At 64.3% G+C, this 20,926-nt stretch overlaps 1 protein-coding gene across 1 annotated transcript; it reads left to right on the forward strand.

Annotated features, from left to right (window-relative positions):
- Positions 1 to 1,995: 1,995 nt before the first annotated feature.
- Positions 1,996 to 18,388, forward strand: LOC311221772 (SH3 and multiple ankyrin repeat domains protein 1-like; the record flags this gene model as incomplete). The annotated part of the gene is given in 16 exon segments (XM_084307166.1): positions 1,996 to 2,217; positions 4,183 to 4,386; positions 7,004 to 7,075; positions 7,827 to 7,935; positions 9,260 to 9,372; positions 9,374 to 9,418; positions 10,920 to 11,087; positions 12,083 to 12,199; positions 13,532 to 13,609; positions 13,711 to 13,777; positions 13,985 to 14,144; positions 14,146 to 14,259; positions 16,295 to 16,464; positions 17,860 to 17,944; positions 17,946 to 17,968; positions 18,313 to 18,388. Coding segments are annotated over 16 exon segments (1,823 nt in total), but the record flags the coding sequence as incomplete, so codon positions are not given.
- Positions 18,389 to 20,926: the final 2,538 nt, after the last annotated feature.

Genomic DNA, 20,926 nt, shown 5'->3' on the forward strand with positions numbered 1-20,926 from the left:
GCACGCTCACGCATGTGCCACCTGCACGCACACGCTAGCACATGTGTGCTCACTATTGGTGCACGCGCTGCTACACGTGCGTTGGCTTGCACACCCGCTCACATGCATGCACACGCTTGCAGGTGTGCGCTCCCTGCGCAGCCACACGCTTGCACAGTGCTCCCTGGGGCTGCACACCCACACGCGTGCACCGCTCGTGCACACGCATCGTGCACAGACGTGTGTGCTCCTCGTGCACACCCACATTTGCACACACACACACTCCCTGTGCATGCACATCCATGCTCAGGGTGCACAGACACGCTCCGTGTGCACATGCACGCAGCCTTTGTGCACACCCTTGCACACGCACGCACTTTTTGTGCACATGCTAGCAGATACGTGCTCCCCATGCATGCACACGCTTGCACACACGTGTGCCTTCCGTAAATGCCATAAATGCACACTTCTTCACGCATGTACACACTTGCACCTTCAATACACCTGCAAACACACTTGCTCCTTGTGCACGAACACGCTTGCACACACCTGCACTTTGCACGCCCGTGCTATCACACTTGCTGGTGCATGCACACGCTTGCACACGCCTGCACCTTGCACGCTCATGGTGCTACCAAATTGCTCCCCGTGCATGCACACACGCACGTACCCTCCCCGCCTCGGCCATGCTCACACGCGTGTGCTCCCCACGTTTGCACACGCGCCCCCCCCCGTGCCCCCAACCCCCCCTGGCGCCGCCACAACTGGTTCAAGGGCCCCCAAGGTCACGGCGCCGGCGCCGATCTGGGGCTGGGCCCCCCCGGGACGCGCCCCACTTCCCGCCACCAGAACTGGGGCGCGGGGCCGGGCCGTGCGAGGGCGGGGGGCGAGCGTGCGAGGGCCGGGCGGGGGGCACGGGCGGGGGCGTGCAACGAGCGTGCCAGGGTGGCACCGGGGGGCACAAGGTGCTGCCCCCCCCCCCCCAAGCCGTGTGCAAGTGGCCCCAGGTGCTGCCACGCGCGTGCGTGACCCCTGGTGTGTGCACACGCGTGTGCAAGGGGTGCAAGTGCACGGGTGCTGGGGGTGCTGGGGGGGGTCCCCTGCCTCTTGCAACCCCCCCCCCAGCACCCTGACCCCCCTCCCACCCCATCCTGGTGCAGCAACCCCCGTGCACACGCATTCACCACCAGCTCTGTGCACACGTGTGTGCAAGCCTGTGAGTGCTATGGGGGGGGGATTGGGGGTGCTGGGGGGTTTTAGGGGTGCAGAGGGGGGGGTCCCCAACTTCTCTCCACCCCCCTCCCAGCACCCTGACCCCGTATGGACCCCATCCTGGTGCAGCGACCCCGTGCACATGCACACACCCCCAAGCGTGTGCACGCGCTGTGTGCAAATTTGGGGAGTGTTGATAGAGTTTGGGGGGTGCTGAGAGGGGTTTTGGGGTGCTGGGGGGGTCCCCCCACTTTCCCCCCAGCACCCTGACCCCCATATGAGCCCCATGCTGGGACAGCAACCCCGTGCACACGCACGTACCCCCATGTATGCACACGCGTGTGAAAGCCTGGGGGTGCTAAGGGGGGGATTTAGGGTTGCTGAGGGGGGGATTTTGGGGGTGCTGGGGGGGGATTTTGGGGTGCAGGGGGGGGGGTCCCCCACTTCTTTCCCTCTTCCCAGCACCCTGACCCCGTATGAGCCCCATCCTGGCGCAGCAACCCCATGCACCCCAATGTGTTTGCACACGCGCGTGCAAGCCTGGGGGTGCTGAGGAGTGGGTGGGGGGGGGCGCAGGGGGGCTTTTGGGGTGCGGGGGGGGGTCCCTCCCAGCACCCTGACCCCCGTTTCACCCCAACCCTGGCAGCGGCCCCGTGCACCCCCAGCCGTTTGCACACGCGCGTGCGACCCTGGGGGTGCCGGGGGCGCTTTTGGGGTGCTGAGGGGAGGTTTTGGGGGTGCTGAGGGGGGGTCCCCACCTGTGCCCCCCCCAGCGTCTGTGATGGTGCAGCGGGCGCCGGGAGCATGCCGCGCACGCCGGCCTCCAGCGAGGAGGAGGAGGGCCGGGGCTCCGAGTACCCCGAGGGGCGACTCGGATTCGGGGAGCTCCCGCGAGGGCCCCCCCCGGAGCCAACCCGGGCCCCCCCAGACCCCGAGGGGTCCCCCCCAGACCCCCCCCCGGCCCCCGACGACACCCACTTCAGCATGATGGTGTTCCGCATCGGCATCCCCGACCTGCACCAGACGGTGAGGGGGGGGGGGGTCCCCAAAATCAGGGGGGGTCCCCCAAAAATAAGGGGGGGGTCTCCAAATAAGGGGGGGTCTCCAAATAAGGGGTGGTCCCCAAAAATAAGGGGGGGTTGGGCAAAATAAAGGGGGATGCCCATAAGGGGGAGAGTGCCCAAATGTAGGGGGGGCATCCCTTAAAATAGGGGGTCCATAAGCAGGGGGGGTCCCCAAAAGTAGAGGGGGGGTCCCCATAAATGGGGGGGTCCCATAAATGGGGGGGGTCCCATAAATGGGGTATCTCCCCCCAAATAGGGGCTTAGGCCAAAAGAGGGGGTTCCCCGTAATATGGGGGTCTACCCAAAATGAGGGGGGGGATCACCATAAATAGGGGAGGTGTCCCAAAAATAAGGGCAGTCCCCATAAATGGGGGGGGGGCTGGAAATATGGGGGGTCCCCATTCCCAGGACCCTCCATGGGTGCATTTGGGGGGTTCCCATTCCCAAGACCCCCCCTGGGTCCATTTAGGGGGGGTCCAAATTCCCAGGACATGCCATGGGTGCATTTGGGAGGGGTCCCCATCCCCAAGGCCCCCCCCCATGTACATTTTGGGGGGGTTCCCCCTCCCAGGACCCCCACTGGGTCCATTTAGGGGGGTTCGCATTCCCAGGACCCCCCATGGGTGCATTTGGGAGGGGTCCCCATCCCCAAGCCCCCCCCCCCCAGGCACATTTTGGGGGGGCTCCCATTCCCAGGACCTCCCATGGGTGCATTTGGGTGGGGGTCCCCATTCCCAAGGCCCCCCCCCCCAGGTCCATTTAGGGGCACTCCCCATTCCCAGGACCCCCCATGGGTGCATTTGGGAGGGGTCCCAATCCCCCCCCAGGCACATTTTGGGGGGGGGGTCCCCATTCCCAGGACATGCCATGGGTGCATTTATGGGGGTTCCCCATCCCCAACCCCCTCCCCCCAGGCACATTTTGGGGGCGTTCCCCCTCCCAGGACCCCCCCCAGGTCCATTTAGGGGCACTCCCCATTCCCAGGACCCCCCATGTACATTTGGGGGGGATGCCCATCCCCAAGCCCCCCCCCAGGTCCATTTAGGGGCACTCCCCATTCCCAGGACCCCCCATGTACATTTGGGGGGGATGCCCATCCCCAAGCCCCCCCCCAGGTCCATTTAGGGGCACTCCCCATTCCCAGGACCCCCTATGGGTCCATTTTAAGGGGGAATCCCCATCCTCAACCCCCCCCCAGGTATATTTATTGGGGTGTCCCCATATCCCAGGACCCCCCATGGCTGCATTTAGCTGAGGGTCCCCATCGCCAAGCCCCCCCCCGGGTCCATTTAGGTGGGGGTCCCCATCCCCAATCCCCCCCCCAGGCACATTTTGGGGGACTTCCATTCCCAGGACACCCTATGGGTCCATTTAGGTGGGGGTCCCCATCCCCAATCCCCCCCCAGGCACATTTTGGGGGGCTCCCATTCCCAGGACTCCCCATGGGTGCATTTAGGGAGGGTCCCCATCCCCAAGGCCCCCCCCCATGTACATTTAGGGGGGGTCCCCATCCCCAAGCTCCCCCCCCAGGTCCATATAGGGGCACTCCCCATCCCCAAGCCCCCCCCCGGGTCCATTTAGGTGGGGGTCCCCATCCCCAATCCCCCCCCCAGGCACATTTTGGGGGACTTCCATTCCCAGGACACCCTATGGGTACATTTTGGGGGGGGGTCCCCATCCCCAACCCACCCCCCCGGGCCCATTTAGGTGGGCATCCCCATCCCCAACCCCCCCCCAGACCCATTTAGGTGGGCATACCCCCCCCCCCATCCTCACCCCCCCCCCATTTACTGCTGCCCTTCCCTTCCCCATCCCCACCTCCCCATTTCAACCTCCCCTTCCCCACCTCCCCATCACTCCAGGGGGGGGTGATCCCACCTCCGCGACCCCCCCCCTAATTTTAACATCCCCCCCCCCCCCCCCCCAGAAGTGCCTGCGCTTCGACCCGGGGGCGGCGGTGTGGGCGGCCAAGCAGCAGGTGCTGTGCACGCTGACCGAGGGCCTCCACGACGGCCTCAACTACGGCCTCTTCCAGCCGGCCGCCGCCGGCCGCGACGCCAAATTCCTGGACGAGGAGCGGCCCCTGCGCGACTACCCCCAGAGCTTCGAGCAGGGCGTGCCCTACCTCGAGGTGGGCGGGGCTTAAAGGGGGAGGGGCTGAAAAGGGGGCGGGGCTTAAAGGGGCGGGGCGCGAGGGGGTGGGGCTTAAAGGGGTGGGGCACAAAGGGTGGGGCCTCAAGGGGTGAGGTTGGGGAATGGGAGGGGGTCTGGGGGTTCTGGAAGGGTGTGGTCAGGCTCAGGGGGCGTGGCCAGAGGTGGGCGTGGCCTAAAGGGGGTGGGGCTCGAGTGGGCGGGGCGAGAAAGGGCGGGATCTCAAGGGGTGGGGTTGGGGAATGGGAGGAGGTCTGGGGGCTCTGGAAGGGCGTGGCCTGCCTCGAGGTGGGCGGGGCTTAAAGGGGGAGGGGCTTAAAAGGGGGCGGGGATTAAAAGGGCGGGGCCTGGAAGGGCGGGGCCTCAAAGGGTTGGGCACGAGGGGGTGGGGTTGGGGAATGGGAGGGGGTCTGGGGGCTCTGGAAGGGCGTGGCCTACCTCGAGGTGGGCGGGGCTTAAAGGGGGCGGGGCTTAAAAGGGCGGGGCCGGAGAGGGCGGAGCTTAAAGGGGTGGGGTGCAAAAGGTCGGGGCCTCAAGGGGTGGGGTTGGGGAATGGGAGGAGGTCTGGGGGCTCTGGAAGGGCGTGGCCTACCTCGAGGTGGGCGGGGATAAAAGGGGGGCGGGGCTTAAAAGGGCGGGGCGCGAGGGTGCGGGGCCTGGAGGGGCGGAGCCTCAAAGGGTTGGGCACAAGGGGGTGGGGTTGGGGTTGGGGAATGGGAGGAGGTCTGGGGGTTCTGGAAGGGTGTGGTCAGGCTCAGGGGGCGTGGCCAAAGGTGGGCGTGGCCTAAAGGGGGTGGGGCTCGAGTGGGGCGGGCCTAGAGGGGCGGGGTGCAAGAGGGCGGGGTCTAAAGGGAGGGGGGTTGGGGAATGGGAGGGGGTCTGGGGGCTTCAGGAAGGGCGTGGTCAGGCTCTGGGGGCGTGGTCAAGAGGTGGGAGGGGCTTAAAAGGGGCGGGGCCTGAAGGGGAGGGGCCTAGAGGGGTGGGGTGCGAGGGGGCGAGGCCTCAAAGGGTTGGGCACAAGGGGATGGGGTTGGGGAATGGGAGGAGGTCTGGGGGTTCTGGAAGGGCGTGGTCAGGCTCGGGGGGCGTGGCCAGAGGTGGGCGTGGCCTAAAAGGGGTGGGGCCTGAATGGGGCGGGGCCTAGAGGGGCGGGGTGCGAGAGGGCGGGGTCTAAAGGGAGGGGGGTTGGGGAACGGGAGGGGGTCTGGGGGCTTCAGGAAGGGCGTGGTCAGGCTCTGGGGGCGTGGCCAAGAGGTGGGCGGGGCTTAAAAAGGGAGGGGCCTAGAGGGTGGGGCGCGAGGGGGCGGGGCGCGAGGGGGCGAGGCCTCAAAGGGTTGGGCACAAGGGGGTGGGGTTGGGGAATGGGAGGAGGTCTGGGGGTTCTGGAAGGGTGTGGTCAGGCTCAGGGGGCGTGGTCAAGAGGTGGGCGGGGCTTAAAGGGGTGGGGCATCAAAGGGGTGGGGTCTCAAGGGGTGGGGTTGGGGAATGAGAGGGGGTCTGGGGGCTCTGGAAGGGCGTGGTCAGGCTCAGGGGGCGTGGTAAAGAGGTGGGCGGGGCTTAAAGGGGCGGAGCTTAAAGGGGTGGGGCGCGAGAGGGGTGGGGTACAAAGGGGTGGGGTCTAAAGGGGTGGGGTTGGGGAATGGGAGGAGGTCTGGGGGCTCTGGAAAGGCGTGGCCTACCTCGAGGTGGGCAGGGCCTAAAGGGATGAGGCTTAAAGGGGGTGGGGCGATAGGGGGCGTGGCGTATAAGGGCGGGGCCTTAAGGGGTGGGGCCTAAAGGGGCAGGATGCAAGGGGGTGGGGTCTAAAGGGGTGGGGTCGGGGAACGGGAGGGGGTCTGGGGGCTCTGGAAGGGCGTGGTCAGGCTCAGGGGGCGTGGCCAGAGGTGGGCGGGGCCTCTGGGGGAGGGGTCCTAAGGGGCGGGGCCATAGAGGGTGGGGTCTCCGGCGGTGGAGTCTCAAGGGGTGGGGGAAAAAAGGTGGAGTGAGGGTGGGGGCGGGGAGGTGGGAGGGGCTCTGGGGAGAAAGGGGTGTGGCCTACTCAGGGGGCGTGGCCAGGACTGGGTGTGGCCAGAGGGGTGGGGACTCTGGGGGCGGAGTCTCAGGGGGGTGGGGCCAAAAAGGGTGGGGTTGGGGAATGAGGTGGGCGTGGCTCTGGGGCATGTGGTGGGCGTGGTCTGCGTCAAAGTGGGCGGGGCTGGAGGTGGGCGGGGCCTCCCGTGGTGGGACAAAAGGGGCGTGGTCAGGATGGGTGGGGCACCTGGGGGCGGAGACAAAAGGGTGGGGGTGGCCTGGGGAGGGGCAAGGGGCGGGGTCGCCACCAGGGCAGTGGGAGGAGCTTGAGTGGGTGTGGCTAAATGTGGGCGTGTCTCCCAATCGACCACGCCCTCCTGGAGCTTGGGGGCGTGGCTTGGAGCAGGGGCGTGGCCTGCGGCAGGGGCGGGGCTGAGCGAGGAGTGGGTGGAGCCTGGGGGGTGCAGCATGGGCTGAATGGGAGGGGGCGTGGCCTTTGTGGGGGCGTGTCCTTCTTGGGGGCGTGTCCTCCAGGGGGGCGTGTCCCTGCCGAGGGGGCGTGCCCCTGGCTGACCCCGCCCCCCCAGTTCCGGTACAAGACGCGGGTGTACAAGCAGACCAACCTGGACGAGAAGCAGCTGGCCAAGCTGCACACCAAGGTGGGCCCCGCCCCCCGCCCCGCCCCCCGCCCCTTGGCCACGCCCCTTTTTAAATATGACCACGCCCCCTCCTCTGGGACACGCCCCCTGCCGCGTGGCCACGCCCCCTGCTTGGGTTTCCCGTAGGCGGTGGGCTCCTGTGGTGGCCCCGTGACCCCTCGGTGACCCAATGCCCCCCCCATGACCCCAATGTCCCCTCCATGACCCCAAGGTCTCCACGGTGTCCCCATGGCCCCAGTGTCCCTCCAGTGTCCCCACAGTGTCCCCACAGTGTCCCCCCACACCCCCTACGCCCCCAATGTCCTCTCAGTGTCCCCATGATGTCCCCACATCCCCTGGTGTCCCCCTGTCCCCCGGTGTCCCCCCGGTGTCCCCATGTCCCCTGGTAACCCCCTGCCCCCCAATGTCCCCATATCCCCCCATGTCCCCAAGCTCTCCCCATGTCCCCACATCCCCCTGGTGTCCCCCTGCCCCCCAGTGACTCCCCAGTGTCCCCATGTCCCCCGGTGTCCCCCTGCCCCCCAGTGACCCCCAGCTGTCCCCTGGTGTCCCCCTGGTGTCCCCATGTCCCCTGGTGTCCCCCTGCCCCCCAGTGACCCCCAGCTGTCCCCTGGTGTCCCCCTGGTGTCCCCCTTCCCCCCAGTGACCCCCAGCTGCCCCCTGGTCCCCTGGTGTCCCCCTGCCCCCCGGTGACCCCCAGCTGCCCCCCGGTGTCCCCCCCCGGTGTCCCCATGTCCCCCGCTGTCCCCAGACGGGGCTGCGCAAGTTCCTGGACTACGTGCAGCACGGCTCGGCCGAGAAGGTGGCGCGGCTGCTGGACCGCGGCCTCGACCCCAACTACCACGACTCCGACTCGGGGGGTGAGTGTCCCCCTGTCCCCCCGTCCCCCCGTCCCCCTGTCCCCCTGTCCCCACGTCCCCGTGTCCCCATGTCCCCCGTCCTGTGCCTCGGTGGCCCTGGGAGCCCAGCCCCATGGCCCTGGTGATGGCCCTGGTGGCACCCCTGGGATGTCCCCGAGCCCCCTGGGGACACCCCCGTATCCCTGGTGGCACCCCTGGAATGTCCCCAAGCCCCCTGGGGACACCCCCGTATCCCTGGTGGCACCCCTGGGATGTCCCCAAGCCCCCTGGGGACCTCCCTCTATCCCTGGGGACACCCCCAGGATGTCCCCAAACCCCCTGGGGACCTCCCTCTATCCCTGGGGACACCCCCAGAACGTCCCCAAGCCCCCTGGGGATGCCCCCATGTCCCTGGGGACACCCTTGGGATGTCCCTGAGCCCCCTGGGGACCTCTCTCTATCCCTGGGGACACCCCCGGAATGTCCCCAAGCCCCCTGGGGACACCCCCGTATCCCTAGTGGCACCCCTGGGATGTCCCCAAGCCCCCTGGGGACCTCCCTCTATCCCTGGGGACACCCCCAGGATGTCCCCAAGCCCCCTGGGGACATTGCCACGTCCTTGGTGACACCTCTGGGATGTTCCATGTCCCCTTGGGGACATCTCCGTGTCTCTGGGGACAGCCCCAGGGTGTCCCTGAGACCCTTGGGGACATCACTTTGTGCCTGATGACACCCCTGGGATGTCCCCAAGCCCCCTGGGGACACCCCCATGTCCCTGGTGGCACCCCTGGGATGTCCCCGAGCCCCTTGGGGACACCCTCAGGATGTCCCTAATCCCCTTGGGGACACCCCCATACCCTTGGCAACACCCCTGGGATGTCCCCAAGCCCCTTGGGGACACCCCTGGGATGTCCCTTAACCCTTTGGGGCCACACCCATATCCCTGGTGACACCCCAGGGTGTCCCTGAGCCCCCTGGGGACACCCCCATATTCCCAGTGACACCCCTGGGGGACATCCTTATCCCCTTGGGGACACCCCCATGTCCCCAGGGACACCCCTGGGATGTCCCTTATCCCTTTGGGGCCACCCCCGTACCCCTAGTGACACCCCAGGGTGTCCTTGAGCCCCTTGGAGACACACCCACATCCCTGGTGACACCCCAGGGTGCCCCTCACCCCCTCCCTCCCCACGTCCCCATGCGCCCCCCATCGTCCCCAAGCCCCCCGCCACCCCCCCCCGCCCCATTATGCCCCCGGCTCCCTTTCCCCGGGGGGTTGACGTGGGTGCCACCGGGCACCCTTGGGTGCCCCCCGGGTGACGTGGGTGCCGCCGGGTGCCCCCAGAGACGCCGCTGACGCTGGCGGCGCAGCGCGAGGGTCCGGGGGAGGTGGAGATCATCCGGCTGCTGTGCCTGGGGGGCGCCCACCTCGACTTCCGCGCCCGCGACGGCGCCACCCGCGCTGCACCGCGCCGTCTGCACCCGCCGCTACCCCGCCCTGCTGGTACGCGGGGGGCACCCATGGGTGGCGGGGACCCCTGGGTGGCGGGGACTCATGGGGGTGTGGGAGGGTGCACGGGCACCCATGGGTGGTGGGGACCCTTGGGTGTGGGAGGGTGTATGGGCACCCATGGGTGATGGGGACCCTTGGGTGTGGGAGGGTGCACGGGCACCCATGGGTGATGGGGACCCTTGGGAGTGAGAGGGCGCACAGGCACCCGGGGGTGGTGGAGACCCCTGGGTGTGGGAGGGTGGACGAGCACCCATGGGTGGCAGGGACCCCTGGGTGTGGGAGGGTGCATGGGCCCCCATGGGTGACGGGGACCCATGGGTGGCAGGGACCCCTGGGTGTGGGGGAGCATGCACAGGCACCCGTGGGTCTGTAGGAGCATGCATGGGCACCCATGGGTGGCAGGGAACCCTGGGTGTGGGGGAGCATGTGCAGGCACCAATGGGTCTGTAGGAGCATGCATGGGCACCCATGGGTGCCGGGGACCCGTGGGTCTGTAGGAGCGTGCGTGGGCACCCATCAGCTTGCGTGGGCACCCATAAGTGTGCATGGACACCCATGGGTGTGCAAGAGCTTGCACAGGCACCCATTGGCTTGCATGGGCACCCATGGGTGTGTGGGAGTGTGTACTGGCACCCATGGGTGGCGGGGACCCAAGGGTCTGTAGGAGCATGCATGGGCACCATCGGCTTGTGCGGGCACCCATAAGTGTGCACGTGCACCTATGGGTGTGCAGGAGCGTGTACAAGCACCCAGCAGCTTGCATGGGCACCTACAAGGATGCAGGGGCACCCATGGGTGTGCAGGAGTGTGCACGGGCACCCGTGGGTGTGCATGGTGCTGTGCGTGCTGCTGCAGCGTGTGTGGGTGCTGGGCATGCAAGGGGGTGCAGTGGGTGCACGTGTGCAATGGGTGCACGTGTGCAATGCATGCGCGGGTGTTGTGCTTGCACGGGTGCAAAAGGAGCTGGGTGCAATGGGTGCTGGGTGCAGTGGGTGCTGCACACCTGGGTGCAATGGGTGCTGGGTGCAATGGGTGCAATGGGCGCTGGGTGCAATGGGTGCTGGATGCAATGGGTGCTGGGTGCAATGGGTGCTGGGTGCAATGGGTGCTGGGTGCAATGGGTGCTGGGTGCTGGTTGTGATGGGCACGGGGTGCAATGGGTGCCAGGTGCTAGGTGCAATGGATGCAGTGGCTGCCAGGTGCAATGGGTGATGGGTGCAATGCATGCAATGGGCACCGGGTGCAATGGGTGCTGGGTGCAGTGGGCGCTGCACACCCAGGTGCAATGGGTGCTGGGTGCAATGGGCACTGGGTGCAATGGGTGCCAGTTGCAATGGGCACTGGGTGCTGGGTGCAATGGGAGCTGCATGCCCAGATGCAATGGGTGCTGGGTGCAATGGGTGCCGGGCGCATTGGGCACACTGGGTGCTGGGTGCAATGGGTGCAATGGGCACTGGGTGCAGCGGGTGCTGGGTGCTGGGCGTCCCCGCAGGCGCTGCTGGACCTGGGGGGCTCCCCCAACTACAAGGACCGCCGGGGGCTGACCCCCCTGTACCACACGGCCATGGTGGGGGGCGACCCCCGCTGCTGCGAGCTGCTGCTCTACAACCGCGCCCACATCGGCACCGTCGACGAGAACGGCTGGCAGGAGATCCACCAGGTCACCGCGTCCCCCTGTCCCCATGTCCCCCTGTCCCCGTGTCCCCCTGTCCCCATGTCCCCAAGTCCCCGTGTCCCTATATCCTCCACGTCCCCATATCCTCCATGTCCCATGTCCCCATGGTCCCCATGTCCTCCCCATGGTCCCCAGTGTCCCCCAATGTCCCCATGGTCCCCAGTATCATCCCCAGTGTCCCCCAATGTCCCCACGTTGCCCAATGTCCCCATGGTCCCCAGTGTCCCCCACAATGTCCCCCTGGTCCCCAGTATCATCCCCAGCGTCCCCCAGTGTCCCCATGGTCCCCAGTATCTCCTCCATGGCCCCATGGCCCCAGTGTCCCCCAATGTCCCCATGCTTCCCAGTGTCCTCCCCATGTCCCCATGCTCCCCAATGTCCCCCCAATGTCCCCATGTCCCCCAATGTCCCCAGTGCCCCCCAATGTTCCCCAGTATCTCCCCCATGACCCCAGTATCTCCCCCAATATCCTTATACCCCCCAGTGTCCCCCAGTGTCCTCGTGTCCCCATGTCCCAGTGTCCCCCAATGTCCTCATGTCCCCAGTGTCCCCATGTCCCCAGTGTCCCCCCCACGTTCCCCAGTATCTCCCCCATGACCCCCAGTGTCCCCCAATGTCTCCATGTCCGCCAGTGTCCCCATGTCCCCAGTGTCCCCATGTCCCCAGTGTCCCTCCCATGTTCCCCAGTATCTCGCCCATGACCCCAGTGTCCCCCAATCTCCCTGTGACCCCCAATGCCCCCCAATGTCCCCGTGTCCCCCAATGTCCCCCAATGTCCCCCTGTCCCCCAGTGTCCCCCAATGTCCCCCTGTCCCCCAGTGTCCCCCACTGCCCCCCAATATCCCCATGTCCCCAGTGTCCCCCATTCCCCAGTTACCTCCCCCATATCCCAGCGTCCCCCAATGTCCCCACACCCCCAGCGCCCCCCGCACCCCCCGGCGTGTCCCCGTGTCCCACGCCCCGTGTCCCCGTGTCCCCAGGCGTGCCAGCACGGCCACTCGCAGCACCTCGAGCACCTCCTCTTCTATGGGGCCGAGGCGGCGGCGCAGAACGCCTCCGGGAACACCGCGCTGCACATCTGCGCCCTATACAACAAGGTGGGGACGGGGACACTGGGGGGGACGGGGATGGGGACACGGGGATGGGGACACGGGGATGGGGACATGGGGATGGGATGGAGACATGGGGACAGGGACGGGGATATGGGATGGGGACACGGGGATGGGGACACGGGGATGGGGACATGGGGATGGGATGGAGACATGGGGACAGGGACGGGGATATGGGATGGGGACATGGGGATGGGGACACGGGGATGGGGACATGGGGACATGGAGACAGGGAAATGGGGACAAGGACATGGGGACAGGGGATATGGGGACGGGATATGGGGACAGGGACATGGGGATGGGGATGTGGGGATGGGGACATGGGGACTGGGATGGGGACATGGGGACGTTGTGGGACATGGGGACAGGGACGGGGATACGGGGATGGGGACAGGGACACGGGGATGTGGGGATGGGGATGGGGACGTGGGGATGGGGGATATAGGGACGGGGACACAGGGATGGGGACATGGACACAAGGAAATGGGGTCAAGGACATGGGGACAACGACATGGGAACAAGGACATGGGGACAGGGGATATGGGGACGGGATATGGGGACAGGGACGTGGGGATGGGGACATGGGGATGGGGATACAGGGACAAGGACATGGGGACAGGGGATATGGGGACAAGGACATGGGGATATGGGGATGGGGGATATGGGGACAGGGACACGGGGATGGGGACACGGGGACTGGGATGGGGACATGGGGACGTTGTGGGACATGGGGACAGGGACAGGGATATGGGGATGGGGACAGGGACACGGGGATGTGGGGATGGGGACATGGGGATGGGGACATGGAGACAGGGAAATGGGGACAAGGACATGGGGACAGGGGATATGGGAACGGGATATGGGGACAGGGACATGGCGATGGGGACATGGGGATGGGGACACGGGGACTGGGATGGGGACATGGGGACGTTGTGGGACATGGGGACAGGGACGGGGATACGGGGATGGGGACAGGGACACGGGGATGTGGGGATGGGGACATGGGGATGGGGACATGGGGATGGGGACGTGGAGACAGGGAAATGGGGACAAGGACATGGGGACAGGGGATATGGGGACAGGATATGGGGACAGTGACATGGGGATGGGGATGTGGGGATGGGGACATGGGGACAGGGACATGGGGATGGGGACGTGGGGATGTGGGACATGGGGATATGGGGGGTGTAAGATGTAGGGATGGGGACATGGGGACGTGGAGATATGGGACAAGAGGATTGGGGACAGGGGATATGGGGCCATGGGGGACATAGAGGTATGGGATATGGGCTATGGGGCCACGTGCCGTGCCCCCCCCAGGAGAGCTGCGCCCGCATCCTGCTGTACCGGGGGGCCAACAAGGAGGTGAAGAACAACAGCGGGCAGACGCCCTTCCAGGTGGGGACACGGGGACACGGGGGAGGGGACACACACGGTGAGGTTGGGGGGGGCGCGGGGACCCCCAGCTGAGTGTGTCCCCAACGTGTCCCCCCCTCCAGGTGGCCGTCATCGCGGGGAACTTCGAGCTGGGGGAGCTGATCAAGAACCACCGGGACTCGGATGTGGGTGAGTGGGGGGGGGGGCGTGGGGACGTGGGGGGGGCGCTGGGGACATGGGGGGGGCGCTAGGGACATGGGGACATTGGGGGGCGTGGGGGATATGGGGGGGATATAAAGGGATGGGGGGGGGACAGGGGAGCTAAGGGGGGACACGGGAGCCCCCCCCACACCCATGGGTGCCCCCCCACCCATGGGTGCCCCCCCCCCATCCCAGTGCCGTTCCAGGAGAGCCCCCAGTTCGCGGGGCGTCGCCGGGAGGGGGCGCGGGGGGCGCTGCCCCTGCCCCAGCGCCTGCTGCGGGCCAACAGCGACGCCGGGGCGGGGGGGCCCGAGTGGGCTCTGAGGGGCCCCCCCGGCGCCCCCCCCGGCCCCCCGCGCCCCCACGGGCACCCTGCGCAGCGCCAGCAGCCCCCGGGGGGCTCGCGCCCGCTCCCCATCCCGGGGCCGGCACCCCGAGGAGCCCCGCAGGCAGCCCCGGGGGAGGCCAAGGTATTGGGGGGGGCAGGGGGGGGGGATATGGGGGTGGGGGGGCGATGGGGACAATGGGGACAGGGGGGTGATGGGGACGATGGGGGTGATGGGGATGAGGGAGATGATGAAGATAATGAAGATGATGGGGGTGATGGAGACGATGAGGATGATGGGGATGATGGAGATGAGGAAGGTGATGAAGATGATGAGGATGAGGATGATGAAGATGATGGGGATGATGGAGAGGATGGGGATGAGGATGATGGGGACAATGGAGACGATGAAGATGATGGAGATGGTGAGGATGATGCAGACAATGGAGATGATGGGGATGATGGAGACAATGAGGTTGATGGGGATGATGGAGATGAGGATGGTGATGAAGATGATGAGGATGATGGAGATGATGAGGATGAGGATGATGGGGTGATGGAGATGACGAGGATGATGGAGATGAGGCTGATGGAGACAATGAGGTTGATGGGGTTGATGGAGATGAGGATGATGGGGATGATGGGGATGATGGAGACTGAGGATGAGGACGATGGGGACAATGGGGATGATGGAGATGAAGATAATGAAGATGATGGGGGTGATGGAGACGATGAGGATGATGGGGATGATGGGCACGGTGGAGATTATGGAGACCATAGGGATGATGGGGATGATGGAGACAATGGGGGTGATAATGATGGGGATGATGGGGACAATGAGGATGATGACAATGATGGGGACAATGGAGATGGTGATGATGGAGATGGTAGAAATGATGGGGACAATGGGGATGATGAGGATGATGAGGATGATGGAGATGATAAGGATGATGGAGATAATGATAGAAATGAGGACAAATGATGGGGATGATGGAGATGATGAGGATGATGGGGACAATGGGGACGATGGAGATGTTGAGGACGATGGAGACAATGATAGGCATGATGGAAATAATGATAGAAATGATGGAGACAATGGGGATGATGAGGATGATGGAAACAATGGCGATGATGGGGATGATGGAGATAACGATGGAGATGATGGAGACAATGGGAATGATGGGGACAATAGGGATGATGAGGATATTGGGGATGATGGGGATGATGGGGACGATGGAGATAACAATGGAGATGATGGAGACAATGGGAATGATGGGGACAACAGGGATGATGAGGATATTGGGGATGATGGGGATGATGGGGACGATGGAGATAACAATGGAGATGATGGAGACAATGGGAATGATGGGGACAATAGGGATGATAGGAATACTGATAAGAATGGCAGAGATAATGATGGAGATGGTGGGGACGATGGAGATGAGGAGGATATTGGGGATGGTGGATACAATGGGGATGATGGAGATGATAGGGATGATGGAAATAATGACGGAAATTATGGGGACAGTGGGGATGATGGAGACAATTATAGAAATGATGGGGACAACGGGGACGATGGAGATGATGGGGATGATGGAGATGATGGGGACGATGGAGACAATGGGGATGATGGAGACAATGATAGAAATGATAGGGACAACAGGGATGATGAAGATATTGGGGATGATGGAGATGATGGGGATGATGGAGATAAATGATAGAAATGGTGGGGACAATGGGGATGATGGAGATGATGGGGACGATGGAGATGATGGGGATGATGGAGACAATGATAGAAATGATAGGGACAACGGGGATGATAAGGATATTGGGGATGATGAGGATATTGGGGATGATGGGGATGATGGAGAGATGATAGGGATGATGGAGACAATGATAGAAATGATGGGGACAACGGGATGATGGAGATGATGGGGATGATGGGGATGATGGAGATAAATGATAGGAACGTTGGGGACAATGGGATGATGGAGATGATGGGGACGATGGAGACAATGGGGATGATGGAGATCATGATAAGGATGCTGGAGACAATTATAGAAACGATGGAGACGATGAGGGCGATGAGGATGCTGGGGACAATGGGGCCGCTGTGGGGCGGACACCACCGGACCCCCCAACCCTGACGGGTTGCCCCCAACCCCCCGGTGCCCCCGCAGCTCGAGCGGGGGGGGTCGTGAGCCGGGCGCCCCCGGGGGGTCTCTGGGCCCGCGGGGCGTGAAGCGCAAGCTGTACTCGGCCGTGCCCGGCCGCTCCTTCCTGGCCGTGCGACCCTACCAGGCGCAGGGCGAGGGCGAGCTCTCGCTCAGCAAGGGCGAGCGCATCAAGGGTAGGTGGGTCACGGGGGGGTGGGGGGGCACCCAAGGGTGCGTGGTGGGTGGCCAGCGCCCGGGGGCGTGCGTTGGGTTGGGGTTGGGTGCCCCTGGGTGCATTTTGGGTGGAGATTGGGTGACCCTGGGTGCATTTTGGGTGGGCATTGGGTGCCCCAACACCAGGGTGCATGCGTTGGGTTGGGTGTTGGGTGCCCCTGGGTCTATTTTGGGTGGATTTTGGGTGCCCCTGGGGCTATTCTGGGTGGATGTTGGGTGACTCAGGTCCATTTTGGGTGCACGTTGGGTGACCCATGTCCATTTGGGGTGAATATTGGGTGACCTGGGTGCATTTTGGGTGACCTGGGTCAATTTTGGGTGGGCATTGGGTGCCCCAACACCAGGGTGCGTGCGTTGGGTTGGGTGTTGGGTGCCCCTGGGTGCATTTTGGGTGGAGATTGGGTGACCTCGGTACATTTTGGGTGCCCCTGGGGCCATTTTGGGTGGATATTGGGTGACCTCGGTGCATTTTGGGTGAGCTGGGTGCATTTTGGGTGGCATTGGGTGCCCCAACACCTGGGTGCATGCGTTGGGTTGGGTGTTGGGTCCATTTTAGGGTGAATTTTAGATCATTTTTGGGTGAATGTTGGGTGACCTTGGGTGCATTTTGGGTGACCTGGGTCAATTTTGGGTGGGCATTGGGTGCCCCAACACCAGGGTGCGTGCGTTGGGTTGGGTGTTGGGTGCCCCTGGGTGCATTTTGGGTGGAGATTGGGTGACCTCGGTACATTTTGGGTGCCCCTGGGGCCATTTTGGGTGGATATTGGGTGACCTGGGTGCATTTTGGGTGACCTTGGGTGCATTTTGGGTGGGCATTGGGTGCCCCAACACTGGGGTGCGTGCGTTGGGTTGGGTGTTGGGTGCCCCTGGGTGCATTTTGGGTGGATATTGGGTGACCTCGGTGCATTTTGGGTGAGCTGGGTGCATTTTGGGTGGACATTGGGTGCCCCAACACTGGGGTGCATGCGTTGGGTTGGGTGTTGGGTGCCCCTGGGGCCATTTTGGGTGCACGTTGGGTGACCCATGTCCATTTTGGGTGAACATTGGGTGACCTTGGGTGCATTTTGGGTGGGCATTGGGTGCCCCAACACCAGGGTGCATGCGTTGGGTTGGGCGTTGGGTGCCCCTGGGGCCATTTTGGGTGGCTGTTGGGTGACCTGAGCTGATTTTGGGTCCATTCTGTGCGTTTTTGGCTGCCCTGGACACTTGGGTCCATTTCGGGGGGGCACACAGGGTGCTTGGGTGCACGCCCTGGAGTGGGGGGGATTTAGGGGTGCGGGGTGGGGGTTAGGGGTACGGGGGGGGGTCTGGGGGTGCCGTGCCCACCCCCATTCCCCCCCCCTTTTTTTCCACAGTGCTCAGCGTGGGCGGGGGGTTCTGGGAGGGGCAGGCGCGGGGCCGCGTGGGCTGGTTCCCCTCCGAGTGCGTCGAGGAGGTGCCCGCGCGCACCCCGAAGGAAGGCAGGTACGGACCTCCCCCCCAAAAAAAAATACAACAAAACCCCAGACCCCCAAATGGGACCCCAAAATTTTGCCTCCAAATGTGACCCATCGACTGGGGGGGGATTCCCCAAAACAAAGCCTGGGGGGGACCCCAAAACAGAGCCCATGAGACCCCCCCCCAGTCTGGGCCCCCCTCCCCGATGGGACCCCCCCCCAATTCCTCCCTCTCCTAAAACACCCCCCAGGGCCCCCAAACTGCCCCAAACTCCCTCATTTTGGGCTGCCCCCCCCCTCCCCGGACTCCTCGGACCCCCCCCAAGTTTTTGGGGTGCCGGGGCCCCCCAACCCCTTTGTGCCCCCCCCCAGAGAGCCGCAGTGACAAAGCCAAGCGCCTCTTCCGCCACTACACCGTGGGCTCCTACGACAGCTTCGACGCCCCCAGGTGAGGCCCCCACCCAAACCCCAAAACCCCCCCAAGCCCACCCCAGGACCCTCCCCAACCCAAATCCCCAAATCCCCCCCACTTGTCCCCAAAATGCCCAAATCAGCCCCGAAAGCCATGAAATCGCCCCAAAATGCTCCCCAGAAGACTCGATGCACCCCCCCCCCCAAAAGTGTCTCCCAAACCCAAATCCTCCCAATTTACCCCAAATCCTCCAAGGTGCTCCCCCCCCCCCCAAGAGCCTCATCCCCCCAAATCCCCTGATGCCCCAAATTCCCCTTCAATTGCCCCAAACACCCCCAGGATGCCCAAGTCCCCCCAGCACCCCCAAAACACCACTAATCCCCCCAGAACAGCCTCAAACACCCCAAACCCACCCAAAACAACCCAAATACTCCCAAACACCCATATTGTCCCCAAAACACCCCAAATGCCCCCAAAATGCCCCCAATCCCCCCAAAGAGTCTAAAATCCACCAAAATCCACCCAAAACGCTTCAAATCCCAAATGGCCCCAATCTACTGAAAACACCCCAAAGCCCTCAAAACTCGCTAAATTCACCCAGAATCCCCCAAATTCCCCAAATCCACCCAAAGCACCCCAAATCCACCCAAAACTCCCAAGTTCCTCCAAACCCTCCAATTCCACCCCCTCTAAATGCCCCCAAAATATCCAAAACCCTTGAAATTCCCCCAAGTATCTCCCAAACATTCCAAAACACCCTAATTTCCCCCAAATCACCAAAACCACTCCAAATCCTCCCAAATACCCCAATCCTCCCCAAACAACCCCAATCCTCCCCAAACACCCCCAAGCTCCCTAAATTGTGCCAAAACATCCAAGTTTTCCCCAAACACCCCAAATCCCTCCAACCACCCCCAATGCCCCCAAATGGCCCCAATCCACCCCAAACGCCCCAAATCTCTCCAAAATAACCCCAAGGGCTCTAAATGGTCTTAATTCCTCCATAATCCACCCCAAATCCTCCGAAATCCACCCAAATCCTCTGTAATCCACCCCAAACACCCCAAATCCACCTCAAACACCCCAAATCCACCCCAAACACCCAAATCCCCTCAAAACACCCCAAATCCCCTCAAAACTCCCCACACCCCTCAAAACACCCCAAACCCACCCAAACCAACCCAAATCCCCTCCGAACACCCAAGTGCCCCCGATCACCCCAAATCCCCCCCAACCCCCTCCCCGTGCCCCTCCCCCTCGGCTATGGGGAGGGGCTCCCCTGGGTCCTGTCCTGGTTCCTCCCCTCCCCCCCCATGTCCCTCCCCTCCCCCACCCCCACCCCCCCCCCGTCCCATTTTGGTGGCTTCGGGGCGCGGCGGCGGTGGCTTCGGGGCGCTGGGGGGGGCCGGGGGCACCCATGGGTGCTGTGGGACCCCCGGCCGGCGCCATGGGGCCGGAGGAGCCGGGGTGAGTTGGGGGGGCTGTGGGGGGGGGAGGGGGGCAGCTGGGGCAGTTATGGGGCAATTGCATGGGGGGGGGGGCAGTTATGGGGCTGGAGGGGTCTGGGGGGCAGCTGCTTGGGGGGTGCTGTGGGGCTGGGGGGCAGCTGTGGGGCTGGGGGGTCTATGGGGCAGCTGCTTGTGGGGCTGGGGGGGCACTTATGGGGCTGGGGGGCACTTATGGGGCTGGGGGGCAGTTATGGGGCTGGGGGGGCAGTTATGGGGTTGGGGGGGCAGTTATGGGGCTGGGGGGGCAGTTATGGGGCTGGGGGGGCAGCTGGGCTGGGGGGCTGGGGGATCTGTGGGGCAGGAGCTTATGGGGCAGTTGTGGGGCTGGGGGGGGCACTTGTGCAGCTTGGGGGATTTGGGGGGCTGGGGGGCAGCCGGGGGGCCTCGTGCAAAGGGGGGGGGGCTGCGTGTGAGTGCGTGTGCGTGTGCCCCACACGCGTGTGCCGTCCCGTGTCCCCGTGCACGCGTGCGGTACCGGGTGTCCTCGTGCAAATCCCTCGTGTGCATCCCCGTGCAACCCCTCGTGCAAATCCCTCGTGCAAATCAGCGTGCAAAACCGTGTGCAAACCCTCGTGCAAATCAGTGTGCAAAACCCGTGTGCAAATCCGTGTGCAAATCCCTTGTGCAAATCAGCGTGCAAAACCTTCGTGCAAAACCCTCGTGTAAACCCTCGTGCAAAACCTTCGTGCAAAATCCCCGTGCAAATCCCTGTGCAAATCCTCGTGCAAAATCCTCGTGCAAAATCCCTGTGCCCATCCCCATGCAAATCCCCGTGCAAATCCCCGTGCAAGCCCTTGTGCCCGGATAGGGTCGCGGTGCTGGATTTTGGGTGCTCAGGGTGGATTTTAGGGTGCCCCAGTGGTGCTGTGCTGGGTGCTGGTGCTGTACTGGTGCCGTACTGGGTCTTGTGAGGGTGCTGGAGCTGTACTGGTTCCATACTGGGAGCTGTACTGGAGCTGTACTGGGTGCTGGAGCTGTACTGGTTCCATACTGGGAGCTGTACTGGAGCTGTACTGGGTGCTGGAGCTGTACTGGTTCCATACTGGGAGCTGTACTGGAGCTGTAC

This window comes from Netta rufina, assembly GCF_964035555.1.
Source record: "Netta rufina genome assembly, contig: SCAFFOLD_176, whole genome shotgun sequence".
NCBI classification, from domain to species: Eukaryota; Metazoa; Chordata; class Aves; order Anseriformes; family Anatidae; genus Netta; species Netta rufina.